Raw genomic sequence first — 16,853 nt, forward strand, 5'->3', positions numbered from 1 at the left:
TTAATTATATCCGAAATAATCGAAATTGTAATTGATGGTAATGGACTAAACGATTTGCATTGATCCAATTATTTCCGACGGTTATTCAGAAATAAAATTAAAAATTGATTTTGGTGAATTCGGTCATCGCCCAAATACAAAATTTTCCAGGGAGGGAAGGGGGGTCCAAGCTTGCAGATAAATAATTACATCCATAAATTTTTACTTAATTATTTACAGTATTGCATTCATACAAAAAAGACATATACAAAGGTCGAGGGTGTAAGGTTACATATTTCAATCACTTTTACGATTATAATTTGTGGAATTTTTATTCGATCCCAGGGGAGGCAAGTACCTCGCTGGTTAATGTAACCCTTGGTGCCAAGATGGCGGCTCGCCTCTGATTCCAGCAAGGAAACAGTGGGACGCACGTTCTAACCTAACCTAACCTAACCTATTCTAATAATTTGGTTGCTAATAATTATGGTAATTTATTAGAATAGGTTAGGTTAGGTTAGAACGTGCGTCCCACTGTTTCCTTGCTGAAATCGGAGACGAGCCGCATCTTGGCACCAAGGGTTACATTAACCACCTCGCTAGTTCTTTCTGCAGACAAAATCCATTTTATAGCGCAATATAACTTACGAACTGCCATTTTGGAGTGTTTAGCTAATTTTGGTACGCATTTAAATGCACGGAAAGCATTAAATTTTATCACCCTCGATCTACTTTCGCTTCTAAATAAACTTTAGGGATTGGGGTACAAAGCAGAAAGATAAATATATGAACAGATAGAATTAGAACACAGAAAATTCGAGCGATAATTCCTCTAAGTCATTTTACCCAAACTTTTCGGACTACCACTCCCTTTTAGCGCGTATATATCTTATATTTTTGTTCTCCTCGTCGACACCCCTAACGCCCTCGAGAGTGCGGTAGTGCCCATTTTAGGAATCATTGCTCCGAGCTTAATCTGTGGAAGCAAATGCCAACATTAACGTAAAAATACTTTCGCTTATTCCTAAAAAAAAAACACATTAACTTACAGTACATACTGTATTTAATTCTCTGTTGAGAATGCGCATGATTTTACACGTGACTGGATTATTATTTAATCGATAGAATTAACAGAATCAATCTGCATCGACGATAGAAAAAGAATTAGTAACTGTTATCGAATAATTAATTTTGTTGAAGAACGATGTAGCTATTATTTTTGATGACGAAAAAATAAAAATGGTTACTCCAGTATTAAAATAACTTAGCCTATCAAGGGAAGAAAAACACATTGACAATATCATTAATTAATATATTTTCATGAGCAATTTGCTGCTATTTGTTTCTTTAGTGTCTATTTTACTTAATGACACCGTAGGAATGTTAAAGAAGTATTTCTTTAATACAGAAAAAAAAAATTAATTTAGTCGATACTTATAGCCTAATAACAAATTTCCCGTTGTTATTTCTTTGTGTATTTTTAAAATATGCAAGGGAATGGTGCCAGAAATATTCATTCTTCTCGTTCTTGTATTTAGTGAGAAATCTTGATTCGGATAAACACACGGACTGATGTAAAAGATTTTCAGTTGGTAAATGTTAAATTAGACGTTTGAATTTATATTTTTACGTAATTTTCTACATTTACAAACAGTAATTAATCATTTCCATGGTATACAGAGACCACGATACTTGGAATAATTTGGTCCATACTATTGTTATTAGCCAAACTAGACCAAATACAAATACTGTATTTAATTCTTTAGTTAATACATTAGATATGGCTGCTCGAGACAGATTCGGGAGGACCCATTATTCAATTACATTAGAATTACTGTAGTTATCCTCCTAATCGTATCTAAATGAAATCGTGCGATATGCATTATTATAATTATATTTTAAAATAGCAAAACTGATTGCTTTGATATTAAGAGGATGCTGCAGTACCATAAGCACCCCCCTCCGAATACGCCCGATTTTTTTATAAATCAATTATTAATAAAATAGTTAGTGTTATAATAAAAAAAGTAATAATAATAATTTAAATATTAATTTAGAATTTGGTCGATTTGAAAGGTGAGGATGAAATGAGAATAAAAATGGCTTCGATTTTTAGAAGCGAATGTTAAAGCTTGAAAATGTAGGATTGGCATGTGACATTTTCAACAATTTCGTTCGAAATTCGTTTTTCCTTCGTCTAAAATACTTTTACTTTAATGTCATTTCATCCAAACGACGGGTCGACTTACAAAGCTTCTCTACCAATTTAGTTTTCTTTATTTCCGATTCTTCCGTTGTCCTCTCATTTCTCTTCCCTTTTCACATCATCTCTCTTTAATATATCCTTCTACTGAAATCTTGATCTGTTCTAAATCGCACCAAAATATCACACCGCAGTATCACAAAGTATAAAACTATAAATTTTACAATTATTAAAATATACTCGACCGAATACAATATATTTCGTAATTATATACGTTAAAATGGTCTTTTAGACATTTTTCTCTAATTTATGTAAGTTAAAATACAGATTTTCGCATTATTATATACACGAAACGACGTGAAATTTGTATTTTTTTTTTTTTCTAAACCCATAAATTATCTTAAATTAATTTATGTTAATTAATAATATTAAGTTCGTAATTGTTGCTTAAGTTCTAGCTATAACCAGCGTATTTCCATATGTTAATCACCGTTAATTAGCCTAAGTTATCTCATTAAATTTTCTTTAAAACTTTTTAATTTCATCTTTCTAATTTACGAAGTCATTCACAAGTTATTTAGTTATATATAAAAAAAGAGTTCTTATAGAAACTGTTAAGTATACAGTGACTGGTTATATAGCTTCGCGAGGCCCAAGTAAATTTGAATTAGAGGACCCATTTACAGTGTTGACTTAAGACATTTTTCTTATGAAAGATTGGTTTGGGATCCCAGGCAATTTCCCTTTTTGTCCAGGAAGATCCAGTGTAAGGGAGGAAAATTTATTGTGTAGTCATTCAGTAAGGAATCAAGGAACAAAATTTAATCCTGGTTCCTCTTCCCTATTTAGGATACAATGCAAACAAAGCAAACAAATGTAACACTTTAATCAGGAATCCGACCCTTGCGAGCGAGTGCTGCCACGAGAACAATGGAAAGTATAAATGAGAGGACACGAGGAGGGCCCATCATCTATTACTGTCGAGGGACCTTCACCACCCGAGATAACGGGCTACTCGACAGGTATTCCTCTCCACCACACCTGGGTGATCACCAATCTGAAATGTTTTGCCATTATCCCTCAGTTTAAATATTTGTATCGTTTAATAATAGTTTCTGTATTAAAAAAAACACACACATAAAAAATCGACCCGACAATTTAATATCTCCAATTATATAAGCAATTAAATAAATTGCAAATGACACGAAGCCGTCGTAAATCTCTTTTATTTTCTTCGACTCGCAGTAAAACGGCATCGCAGAATATCATTTATTTCATTCGATTTTTTTTTCTTCTTCTTCTTCCCAGCCATTATTTTGTTCAGAAAGCATTAAAAAGCACTCGCACGCGGAGCATCGACAAAATGCGAAGGGCAATATCACAATCGTGTTTACGTGACTACAGCGACGACCCCATTGTTTGTTCTTATACGTATCGATATCGTCACACGCCAGCAATAAAATTTCCAAACCGGTCACGTGACTCGCCATAGCAACGCGTAAACTGCCGCCGATGCGGATCGTGCGTTGACATCACTCCCCAAAGCACAATTGCATAAACCGGAAACACCGACCTCCCCCCTAGCAGGGGTGGAGTCGGATATTTACGAATGAATGCTTTTTTTTTTATTATTATTATTAAAAAAAAGGAAACGAAATTCAAACTCCCGGCGCATGCTCGAAAACGCGCAAAAGTGTGCACGACGCGTCACTTCCGCCCTACGCCTTAATTACTTTTTTTTAAACGCGTAAATATTTACGCGCCACGTGGTATTTTTTTTTTTAAACCGAAATTGACTAATTCCTAAACGAGTTCGGCAGGGGGCGCGATTAACGACTATAGCAAACAATATTAATAATAATAACGCGTCGTTTCTAATACCGCATTCCTGAGATTCCATCTTGTGCGCAGGCGTGTTGCCTTAGCGACGACGGCTGCGTATAGGTTAGAGTCACAAACAATCACTTTTAGGCTTATCGTGATGTAGATTTCGAATATTTCGGATTATTTTTTCGTGTTTCGCTCTCGAAACGTTTCATGAATTGACCTTTTAATACGTCATTAGCCAGTAAACGGTAAGTGTTAATCGGTATTTATGGCATTATAATTATTTTCTCCCGTGCGTCGACTCTCCCTCCCTCTCCCCTACTATACATTTCAATACCTTAAATACGTTTAGTGAGGTTAATTGTAATCAAAGCGCGTAGAAAATGAAACAACATCCGTGCGCGTTATACATCAAAACAGCAATTAAATAGGCAAACGCGTTTTAAAATTGCTAAATCGATTTCAAATCAAACAATACCCTTCTGTTTACTCGATTTATCTATATTTAAGTTAATTCTAAATAAAAAAAAAGTGGTCCTATACAGTAAATAACGCGTAAATTATTATTATAATATATATATGAAGTACAGGATTATATACACAACTTATTATATTATTTAAAGCGCTAGTTAAGTGTTTAATCTGCATTCCTGATAGCTTACGTCATTGATAAAGTAATAAAACGTTAATGCATTCGTTTAAAAATATCCCACTTACGTGCATTTTTGGATAATATTCGGTATGAATGTTGAATATAAGACTTAAAAAATGCATATAACGACAATCGTCGTGCTTGATTTTAATAAATGAAGGAGAAGGTAAAAAATTAATCTGTCTGTTCTGTCGTTATCTGTATATTTAGTAACAAGAGGGGTATGGGATAATTTTAAAATGGAAGGTTTAATGTAGTGGAGTGTTTAAAAAGTATTAAATGAAATATCCCTATTATTAAATAAGCATTTTTTAAAAAAAATGTTAAATAATAAAATGGCAAATCCGGTTAGCAAGAACAAATATGCAATGTTTAGTTTTGTGAGGTTAATTATTGATTGTAATAAAAATACAATTATATTAAATTTTTGTAAATTCTGAAAGAAATTCTTCTTGTTTTTAATTTAGGAATAACCATTAGCATTTATGGATGTAATTATGTGTAGAAAAAAGCTTAGTAATGTTTTTATTTTAAGCTTTGCAATGAAACAGGCAAATTAATTGCACAAAATAATAGAACATTCTCTCCTCCTCCAGTTTGTATATGTATGTGCTTTGTGTAGTGCATTTGTATATATATGCACACACATACATACAAAAAACACACAAACACACATATATGAATTCATTGAAGCCTATAATAACTATAAAGATTTGTCGGTTTCCTTTTACGCTTCAATTGTTTTTATCATAGTATACAATGATTCTTATTCATTAAATATATATCAAGCGGAGCGTAGAAAATTTTGTTATTGTTTTCTTTGAACAAATCAAATAGTTTGTAAGTAATAATAATTATACAAAATTAATTTTGTTTATCAGCATTTGAAAGAAGTTTCTCAGTTTAATCAAAGTCCGACTGTAATTTTAATGTTTCGTTCTAATTTTGAATGATTAAATGTTCCAATAAAAAATTTAAGCATCGGATTGCTAAAGTTAACGTTTTCTTTTTCTCTTGCTCGCCTTAATGCTAAAACTTTAATAAACTTTTGCTTAATATTGTATGAATATCAAATTGTGTGCCAAAGTTTTTAAATATGCAATTTGTTACTTATTTTTGACCTCTTTCTATGTAAAAGTGAATACAGACGAAGAACATTTTCTCGGATTTTCAATCCGTGCCATTAAATTCACATTTACCTCGACCGAAATTTGGTCCTTTACGCTTCGAAATGATTTACCGTCGACGATAAATTAGTAGAGCTGTTTTAATGTATTATTGCAAATAATCACTGCATTTAAATCTTGTTTTTTATTCTTTTTTTTAATACTTTCATAAATAATTAGTAAATCTTGATAAGATAATTAGCTTAGTTCAAGCAAGAAAGCAGCCAAACAAAAGTGTGTGTTAATGTGCAGCTGCATTAGCAATTGATGTTTGAAGAGAGAAAAACTATTGGTAGCTTGCCAATAATAATAAATTTTTTTAAGGTCCATTTTCGATTTTATTTTTAGCCCTGGGATGACAAAAACAAAAGATTGCGTAAATTTTGAGGATTTTTAAACTTAAATCCTCAAAATTTAATAAGCAATTTTAAGGGGAATGATTTTAAAGTTGTTTAGATGCTTTATTATTGTTTGGTATGTATAGCTTTATAGATGGGTCTTAATGTTCTACTTCATGTTTTGTATTTTGTATAGACAAAATTTTGATACACACCTTTGTGACCAGAATTTTTCCAAGTGGACAAAGTATGCAGACAATTACATCACTAAATTTTTATCTAATTATTTAGTTTTTTGTTTTTTTTTTAAGACAGAGAACTTTCCCTTAATTGAGGGTGTAAAGATTACATATCTCAATTACTTTTATGATTATATTTTGTGGAATTTTTTACTCACTCCCACGGAGCGGCAAGTTCTCCATTTTCCTCTTCAATAGATGCCCGCGTGCATCTTCGAAGTGTCTATTTTGGTGGTATTATCGAACAAATAAGGTCAAACGGCCGAGATCTCCGATTCGAATCCGAGTAAGAATCTGTCAAATTTCTAACGTACGGTAGAACCCCGGTAAAATTACGCATCCGGCCAAACCCGTAACGGACACGTCAACACTCACAAAGCAGATTTCAAAAATCTTACAATGGATTACTTTCTCATATTTGTTTCCTATTTTCTTGACATTAAAAAGTATATTTTAAAATATTATTATTTCTTCCAATATAAAAACCTTTATTTTTGTAATGAGTACTTTTTAATCCGTACGAGAATAACTTAATATCTGAATTACTATTTATTATTATTTTGTAAAATAATCATTTTACAAATGTTATTTATGCTATTACATGCAGTCAAGATTTGCTTTTTTAGAAAATCATGATCATAAATAAAAATCATCTGCTTTTTCTATTTGATGGTAATGTTGCAGGAGAATTGATTTTTCACATTATGAGTCGCAATTGTTTTCATTTATTTAAGAATATCAGTTTAGATTTTAAAAAATTCCATAAATTTTCCACTTACGATATTACTTGATTACGGCGCAAATGAAAAAAAAAAGGTAAATACTTTTCTCTGAAGAAAAAAAATTAATGTTTGCAGAATAATTTGTATAAAATTTTATTTCTTCATAGTCGTTTCCCTTCTCTTACCCGAGTAGCAGTAAATAGCGTGCGGAGATATTTATCAAACGAAATAAATCATCTTATATCTTTCTAAATATAAACATTTTTTAGGTGAATTCCGCAAACTTTCATTTTTATATCTAATATTTTTGAATCTCTACGGCTTCATCTACGGGAGAATAAAGTACTCCGGTTAAAAATCAATGACGGTTACTTTCCGAAGATGAAGGAAAACTAATTTGAAAAATTGTTAAAAATAAATAAAAGTTGCTCCTTTATTTAAAAATGGTCATTTTTATCCATTTATTTTTGTAATTTAAGAGGCGGAAAAGATTAAATTTGCAAAGAAACTTGTATAATTCTCTGGAAAAAATTAATTTTTACAATTAAAAATTCTTTTAAGAATTAGTTATTTTAAACTAAAGATTTTTTTACTTATCAAGTATTTCGAGCAACTTTAAGCATCAATTGTTTAGATTCAGAATGTTGCAGCAATGACACAGATTTTTATTATTGCAGTTATAAAAATTGATCAATACTTTATTATAAAAAAAGAATTTATTAGAGAGATTAGAGTACCGAATAAAAGTGTAGTAACATGCCGTCATTTATGGGGTTTCTTTCAAAAACACCTGCAGTAGGAAATCCACAATAGGAAAAAAAATACATAAATTTATAACTAGAGGAATATGTCACTAGTGTTTGATCTCTAGATTTCATCTGTTCAACCCTGTAATTACCAATAATCAATAACTGTTATAGAAAGCAGCAAATGAATGAACAAGTAGAAAAATTGCAAGTAAAATTTAAAAAAGTCTGTCAGAAACTGGCCATAGAAGTATACATTATAAACTGTTAAAGCTTGATCTCCTTAATTCTTTTGCTAAATCAGTTTTTGAAATGACTAAACTGGTCCAGTAAATCAGTACATGTGCAGCTTTGACCCGCTGCATAGTGTACGGTTGATATTCTTATAAGATATTGTAGATAGCAAAATCTGCCATTTTTGCATTCTTGGATAATTCTCAAAAAATCTGCCAGCCTTCGATTTGTTAAAATTTCTCTCTCTCGAGAAATAATCAGATATGGCAACTTGCCACCGCCTGTAACACTGCATCGGCGTGCGGTATGGTTGGAATTTACAAAACACACGGTTCAAACCGAGTAAACACGCGCATAGAAAATCGACTTTCGGGCACACGAATCTGCAAATTGGGGTGCCGCCCCATACAAGTACTCGCACGCATTAGTTTCTTCAAAGATGGTATAGAGTTTCGCTATATTGTACTTTGCTTGTTATGCTAGGAATTTAAAAACTAACACGATCCAGAAGTTAGTTTGAAATTCCATTAAATGTTTAAATATTTATGTGATGTGTTATTTCGAATTCAATTTTTCATTCACTTTCATTCCAACCATTAAAATATTTAATCTGTTCCAAATGCCATTTTAGATTAACATTATTTTGCCTGTTCTTTTTACCTTTTACAAAGAATCATTAAATTTATATTGATTTTTCCATAATAAATATTTACTTGTAATATTTCTCCATATGCTATGTGTGCATTTAACCATGTGATAAACGCAAAAATTAATAACAGGATGGAAAAAAAGCAAATTAATTTGTATGTTCATAATAGTATTAAAAGGGAATTAGACAATACAAAGTATATTATCTATCATACAATCTCTAATCTGGAGATCTGAGATCTAGTCTTTGCAGGAGGCAAAAAGTTCCAGGTGGTCTGTCGTTTAAAAATACATCGGAGTAAACGGCACAAAACTGGGGGACCACGTTTACTAGTTTTTATTCAAATTATAGACACCAAACTATAGAATACGTTACTATTATCTTAAATTATCTTACCATTTTCAAACTATGGAAATTTTATTTAGGAATAGATTTCAAATGGTTGCGCCGACGACTACTATAGAGACCGTAACGGTAGTGAGGCCATTAAAGGTAAGCCATTAAATCTTTGCAGTAAGTTTATTGTTTATTTTATTAATATTTAGTCCATAGAATATTCTTTTTTGTTTAGATTAATCAAAGTTAAATATTTTATAAATTAATTTCTTTTTTGTTTAGATTGAGTAAAGGAGTCAAATACAAATTATTTGCAAGTCTTTTCTTTAATTTTGGTTTATAGAAATTATTAACTTATTATTATTAGATACTTAATTTACTAATGATCGGATATCAATTATATTTTAAATGGCATTACGTTAATTAACGTTCGAATAGTTCTTCCCAAATGGCATCATTATCGCTACAATTAATAATAGGAAAATAATAATAATGCCATTCGAGTCTCGGTACATCACAGACTGTAATCAGTATAATTAACAAATAAATTATTTATTACCAATTTATATAATTTTACTAAAGCGTAATTTTCCAACCCTCCAATTGGGTCAAAAAATGAAAAGGCAGTCTTATGATCCCTCTTTGGAGTTAAGTGTATTTTTTCTCGAATTATACTAATGTAGGCGATATGGGACGATAAAATTATAGAATGTTACAATTTCGCAGGTCTCTGTTTCAATTCTTCTAATAATCACAGAATTATTAGCAGTATTATAGAATCCACAACGATTAAAACATTACTGCATCTTAATAGGCGAACAATGTAATGAACAGACAAGTACAAAATTACAATACTTAATGAACTGTTATAAAATAGAAAAGGTAGTCTGTTGTTTGCTTAATCGCGTCGAAAAATTTAAAAAAGAAAAGAAAAAAACAAAAATCTCAATTAGTTTACTGGACTATGGAGAGAATGGATATAAGTTTTAACCGGAAATTTTATCCTGTAAAATTTAATGATTCAAGGGAGCCATTTTTTAACATTTTTTCTGGTGTCTTTTCAAACTTCTCACCTATTCTAATTTGACAAGTTTTGGCACGCAAAATATAAATATGATTTTTTAATAGTTTGTATATTTTTGGTTAACCTTGCATAAAGCTTTTGAACACATTGTAAGAAAAACTAAATACCTCAGTTGGCATTATTTTAGAAAACAGGCCTGGACATTTTATATCATAGATTTGTCTATGTTTGGGAGATAGTGTTACCGAGTTAATTGAAACTTCTTTCAAAATATAATAGGTCTATACACCATATACAGGGGAAAAAAGGTATCAGTAATTCCAAACCAGTCCAAAATTCACACACACAGTTGTTTTGAATTGTGCAAAGTTGTGTATAATCTTCAGTTCTGCTATACAAAAACAGTATCATAAATCGGGTCACAGGCATTTTAAAAATTTTCTGTGATGTGTGTGGGGGTAGATCCCCACCGGTACAATCTAATTGATCCCTAGAAAACCACAGGCTAGGCTTGATAAATCGAGGCGGTCTTTCCCGTAAACCTTTTCGAAATCCGGAGCAGCTTAAGTTGGCTAAATTAATCTATCCTGGGAAATCCGTTCCTAAGAGGAAATTCGGAGCGACGAAACAGATACTCATTTTGGCGGAGCGAACGAATAAAAGGGTGGAATTTCATTACTTCATTTGGCCGGTGAAGGAAGAACGGCATCCACTCGAGGACTATAAAGTCCTCGGAGTGATGGACGATTTGGGAATGGCTTAATTAAACACTAGCCCGAACGCCGCCCGGCAATAAATATTTTCCAAAACTTATCGAGTTGGGCAGATAAAGATCCGAGTGAAAATCTTTGCGGAGGAGGAGGAGGAGGAAGCGGAAATGACGGAAACGATCGATTCTGGGCAAGATGTCTTTTTTAAAGTGGAAAGCGATTTCTGTTCTGTAAGATGGGTTTAATTTAATGATCACGGTTTCTTTTTCCTCTCCGGTCGAGGAACCGAAAATCCTTCGGTGGCCCATCGATTGTCGAGGGGAGAGTACCCACGGAAATATCGAGTGGAGGCGGCCCACACCTTCGGCCGCCATTTTTTCCCCTTTAATTCGTTTTCCTCCCCCGGCCACCGCCTTTCCGAATTTTGTCAAAAATTGACCGAATCGCCTCCCGGATAATCGTTGGCGCGCGGCGGGGAAATTTCCCCAAATCCATCCGGAAACATTGGATTGGGGGATTTACTTAAATCGATTTCTCTTCGATTATCGATCGGGAAAGTTATTCGTCGGCTTTATTAAAAATTTTATTTTATGTTTTGGGAGGAAAAATCACAAACGACGTGGGGTCACCTGGCGGAGAATTACGCTATTATTTTTAATATAAGCTTTTATCGATTTTCTTCTTAGCTAATGAAGAATATTCGGAAAGAAGCGCTCCGAGCAGAAAATTTAATAAGGGAAAGCTTTTTCCCCTCCTCTCCTCTTTATTATTGTTATTAAACGTTAAACGGACTGCGTTTTATTTAATTTTTAGCCGGCCTCTGCGCCCCGCTTCGAATTTGGCGTGCGGACGGACCGAGTTTTATTAACGTCCGACCGCCGATCGATAAATCATCATTAAAAGATTAAAGCCAAATAAAAGTCTCGAGGGGGGAAGGGAAGCAGTTTCGTACGGCGCCCGTCAATCTCCATCGATCCGCGGACGAAACGGATTAGGAAATTGTTCGTCGCCTTCACCGAATTACGGAAGGATTAAAGCGTTTTTCCGACCCCCCCGCTCCGGAATGTCGACGGACGCCCTAATTGCAGACCTCCCTTCCGGCGGGATGCCAATTGCCGCGCGTTGTCGGATTCGGGAGGATGCGTTTTACCATTCTGTTCATCCGGACCGAAGGGCCGGCCGGCCTTCTACCGGGTCGGAGGTTTTCCAGGGGGGCGGGAATTTCTCCGGTCGGAAATGGAAGTTCCGCTAGATGGTGCTAAGCGAACGAGTCACGTGAGAAGTTATCGACTTGTACCTCCTGGATATACTACACTGGCCGTCGGGATAGGATGCCGGAATGTCGCGGGCGGCATCGTCGCGCCAGCTAAAGCGCGTACCGCACGTATACGTGGCGGAATATGACGCGGAGACCACCAAGTGCTGCTGCCTGTCTCGGATTCCGTGGGAGAGCGAATTGGTCCAGGTAGGAACGGCCCGTCACGCTTGACCTTCCGGACAAAGTTCGTTTCCCCCTTCCGTCCCCTCCTCCTCCTCCCGTTACCTCTCGGAAAAGAACGTGGTTCCGTAACGTCACGTCCGATGTACGTTTTGGACGGATGCCAAGATAGCCGCGCGCGCTCTGTTATTTTTTCGCGACGGGAAACTCGCCGATGACGTCGATGGCTGTTTTCTCTTTGCAGAAAATCGGAAACGAGGCCATCCGAACCACGGGTGCGTACCGTTTGTCCGCGCGGCCCTTCCGACCTTTTCTTAAGAGGGGGGGGAACTCCGACGAATTTTTTTTTCCGGCATCCGGGACGTAATTTCACAACAGGTGAAGCGATTTCGATCGATCGGACAGCGGCCGAGGGCGCGTATCGATCGGGTGGTCGAGGCGCCGACGTGGTAACCCTTTGACCTTCTTGGCAGGGTACACGGACGTCCGACATAGAAACACAAATTTGAAAAAAAAGGCAGATTTGGCTGCACGTTTCCCTCGTGTCTTTGCAGGTGATCGCATTCATATGCGGGCTGATAGTAATCCTGTTAATGATCCTGTGTCTGGCTTCGTCCAATTGGCTGACGTCCGACAAATTCCGACAGGGTCTATGGGAACAATGCATCGAGCAAGACGCTCCTCAGCCTCTACCGTTCGGCGTGGACTACCGGACGGGATGCTACCGAGTTCGACAGCAAGGTGAGCACCCGGCCACCGCCCCCGATTCCGTTAGACGTCTCCTTTTGCACCGTTCTTTTTCTTGGCAGGTTACATCCAGGCGGCGGCGGCTCTGAGTGTCATGACCCTGTTGTTCGACATCGCCGCCACGGTCATGACGGGTTGCGGTCTGTGCAGCAAAGATCCCACCAGGAAATACCGTCTCTATCGATACGCACTCTACGTCATGCTGACGGGATGTGAGTATTATTATTATTGTTGTTGTTGTTTTCTCTGTTAACGAAGAGGGTGCCCGGAAGAAATGCAATTCGTTTTCCGAATCTTCTATTAGCGCAGTTTTTCTGCACGGTCTCCTTTTGAATCTTATACTCGCCTCATGGCAGCGCAACGTGCTCTGCCTCTGTTCCTCCAACTTCTAGTTTTAACTGAGGTTTTATTTGCGACCTGACGATAAAGTGGCCGAGAAAGTGTCTGCAGCGGGTTATTACCCACCGAAACGCTATGAAAACCATTCTTCGACGGAAAGCGTGCAAGCCCCTTCTGACGCCACCGTTTCGTCTTTCCGAAAAGGAAAACCCACGGTGGCACTGGCACGGTGAAGTGTTTGGTCTGGAGTCGCGATCGCGCCGGACTACCGACTTATTTTAAACGTATGCACCGAATGAAGAATGGAATCTCCGTGCCTTACTTTCTGGCAACCTCGTATTTCGTACTAACAAATTGAATGAAAAAAGACTTTAGAAATTACATAAATTAAAACGTTTTCGAATCTAACAACTCGATATCGACCAATCCGTTATTTAGAAGTTCCTCTAATCGGTTCTGTTAAATTCGGATTTGATATTTTCAATGAAAATATATTACACACGCAGGGTTTTTCGAGTGACACCAGAAGAGATGGTGCAGAAGAAGCTCGTAGACAAAGCTTTGGGAGCCGGCCTGTGGCTTGTGGATCGTAAGGTGCCGGCTCAGGATCTGCAATGCCACCAAGCGGAAATTGCACAAAATTCGTGCGCCCGGGCGAATCTCTTTTGACAACGTGGCCTCGCCGTTTGGTCCGTAACTTGCAGCTAAGTATGTTGTGAAGATCGAACCCTTTCTACTTTAATTTTATTTAAATAAAACTGGTAAATGTGATAATGAAAAAAATCTAGCAACGAGAGTTGCGTAACTTTCCCGTCTGTTGAGTTTTTATTTTAAAAACTTTTACGTTATTAAGCAAAAAATAAAATTGCGTGTGCCACCATCTGTTATCAGATTTTGTTAAAAATATAAAGGCTTTTTTTTCTAATTACTATAAAATGGTAGAAAGTCTAATTTTGAGGCAGTGGTCAGTTTTATAAAAGTGTAAATGTTAATAACGAATAAAATCTTCATCAAGGGCCATTCTTCTCGAGATAGAGGGGCGTCATGTCTCCCCACCCTCTCGACCTTTCACCATAGAAATTTATTGACATCGATGCTCCTGGCATACAAGCCACCGTGCCAAATTTCGTTTCTTAATCTTAACCCCGTCCCGAGATATTAAGCGAAACAGACGCCAACACACACACATCCTCGGAATTTTTTTGCCGTTTTTTTTATTTTTTTGGACTCGAGTGGTGTCAAAACGTAGGATTTGCAAAAAAAATCGGAGGGTCAAATTTGATACGATTCCAATACTTTCCCCTCGTTACGTATACATAATTGTCGGGAAAGTAAAACAAAAAATTACAATAAAAAGCCAGTAACGTGTCGTGTTGGCAGAATACCGGTTAGTTACAGAACTACGTACCCGGGCCTAATCGAACCGGGATGTTACGGACTAACTTGATAACTCGACGTAACGGGGGATGGCTAATTGTAGACTCGTCGTCGCACCTCGTAGGTTAAGTGACGAAACGGAGTTTATTAATATTGGAAACGAATTTCGTATTCCCTGGTCGGTCCAAGAGGCAAACAGATTAATATAAACATAGTACCGTATAGTACGAGAGTAACTCGACCACACGCGAATTTTCTGCAATTAATTTCCGCTTGATGGTATCGTAGACCCAAAGCGACACATCGCGTAACCGTTGTTTAGTGTTTCTCAGTAAACGCGGTGTTAAGATCCTACATAATTGTACGAAGTAACCCAGAAATGTGTTTCGGGCGAACTTTCCCACATTGACTTTAGTGTCGCAAATACTAACGACGCCATTTTTCTTTTCAGTGATATGTATACTGATCGCCTTAGTCATCTATCCTGCGTGTTTCGCAAACGAGATCGACAACAGCAATCGCCAGGTGTGGGAGTTCGGATGGGCCTACGGAGTGGGCTGGGGAGCGGCGATATTTCTGTCGGGTGCCATTCTACTACTACTCTGCGATAAAGAGACCGAAGAGATATACTACAAAGAGCGAACCATCATGGGAAACGGTAACACTTCGAAAGCATAAAAGTTGTCCGCTGCGTCTGTACTGTACATAATTTCGTGTACATTATCCATCCACTCATGACTAAAATAGGATGCCGCCACGGTAACTGTCTCGGACGCCGGAGTACCCGTCCGTCGAAACCTTACCTAACGTTTGCCATCAGTATTATGTCTATATTTACCGATAAGTGTTGATTTCCCGTTAAGACGTAATTCGTATTTCCTACCGTACGTTTATACCCCGGAGCCAGACGACCGGTCTTCGAATCCGGACGCCTCCGGTTCGAACTTTTTTAAAAAAAAACAGATTTACCCTTTACTTTAAGAACCGCACGATCGGCCGGGATATATATATACATGTATATTAATTAAAAACGTACCTTGGCCAGCACGGTTAGTTACGCAGCAATATATAATAATTCCCACAGATTATTTCGTGGCTCCCAAGTACGGCAAACGCTACCATTCGATAGGATTCCTTCACAAAGCACACACACTCTCTCTGTTCCACTTCCGCTTCACATTCTTCACATCATCATTTTTGTAAATAGAATAAGCAAAGCTGTATATTTTACTGTCAAATTAAAAAAAAAAAAAAAGTAAGTGATATCGAGAAGCAGAAAAGTAAAAAATAAAAATAATAATAATCTGCTTTTTAAAAATTTTCATTTGTATATTAAGTAAGCTTCAATTTTTTTTTGCATATTTTTAAAATATGCCTTTAGTTTTCGCTTTTGCATAACTCAGGTGAATATAGAAAGATGCAGGACAGACACACATACAAACGCCGTCTTGCGTCAACTAGTCAAATGCTTCCTACGACCAAGCAATTTTTTTTTTTAATTTTGCTTAATGTAATCCCCCTTAGATTGGCCCGGAAGACGTTTGCGTTTCACTTCCGTCGGTTCCTAATTCTCTCTCTCTCTACCCTTAACGAACGAATCGTTAAGTTTACCGCTACGGCGTACGTCTATGCTTTTCGAACACAGAATATGCACTTTTGTAGTACTCTTTCTATTAATCCGACTTACATTGCAAAAGAAAAAAGAAACTGCATAAATGAGGATATAAAAAAAAACCTTGCTTAAAGCCTTAAACGAACACACACGATATGCAATTTTTTATATTTGTGCGTTATTTCCTTTCTCTTCCGAATTTCTTCCCTAGAAAAACGATGCTATTTTAGAAAGCATTTTTTGCTATTTTATCGATTAAAAAATGGTGATTGGCTGTTAGAATAGTCGAACATTTTTGTGATATTTATATCGTCGCCCGATTTTTTGATTTCGATCGTACGACCGGGTGCGATTTTGTTTTCGTTTTTTCTTTTAAAATCATCGTTGAGTCACGTAATCGTTCTGGTTGTTTTAGTTACGTGGAAGATGTATCGACATGTATTTGGTAGTGTGCTACTATGCATCAAAGATATAAATAAACTGCTTCTTGCAAATATCTATAAAGTTTTCAGTTA

The 16,853-nt window shown here is 36.1% G+C and overlaps 1 protein-coding gene across 2 annotated transcripts; it reads left to right on the forward strand.

Moving 5' to 3' along the window:
- Window positions 1-4,109: 4,109 nt before the first annotated feature.
- On the forward strand, window positions 4,110-16,842 carry LOC136986283 (transmembrane protein 47-like). Of its 2 annotated transcripts, XM_067283789.1 has the most exons (5): window positions 4,110-4,257; window positions 9,181-9,247; window positions 12,818-13,004; window positions 13,073-13,222; window positions 15,178-16,842. In XM_067283789.1, exons 2-5 carry the CDS (start codon window positions 9,194-9,196, stop codon window positions 15,402-15,404), a joined length of 618 nt encoding a protein of 205 aa, XP_067139890.1. In that variant the 5' UTR covers window positions 4,110-4,257; window positions 9,181-9,193; the 3' UTR covers window positions 15,405-16,842. The 2 variants fall into 2 exon arrangements, with proteins under 2 accessions (XP_067139890.1, XP_067139883.1); XM_067283782.1 differs by lacking the exons at window positions 4,110-4,257; window positions 9,181-9,247 and adding an exon at window positions 11,941-12,290.
- The last annotated feature ends 11 nt before the right edge of the window (window positions 16,843-16,853 follow it).

This window comes from Centruroides vittatus, unplaced genomic scaffold (assembly GCF_030686945.1).
Source record: "Centruroides vittatus isolate TY-2023 unplaced genomic scaffold, ASM3068694v2 contig_1213, whole genome shotgun sequence".
Lineage (NCBI taxonomy): Eukaryota > Metazoa > Arthropoda > Arachnida > Scorpiones > Buthidae > Centruroides > Centruroides vittatus.

Bases quoted from the DNA above. Each gene is read 5' to 3' on its own strand.
- LOC136986283 (XM_067283782.1), top strand. From the start codon at position 12,165: ATGTCGCGGGCGGCATCGTCGCGCCAGCTAAAGCGCGTACCGCACGTA. The intron at 12,291-12,817 runs GTAGGAACGGCC...GTGTCTTTGCAG, and splicing joins GGGAGAGCGAATTGGTCCAG to GTGATCGCATTCATATGCGG. The intron at 13,005-13,072 runs GTGAGCACCCGG...TTTTCTTGGCAG, and splicing joins CTACCGAGTTCGACAGCAAG to GTTACATCCAGGCGGCGGCG.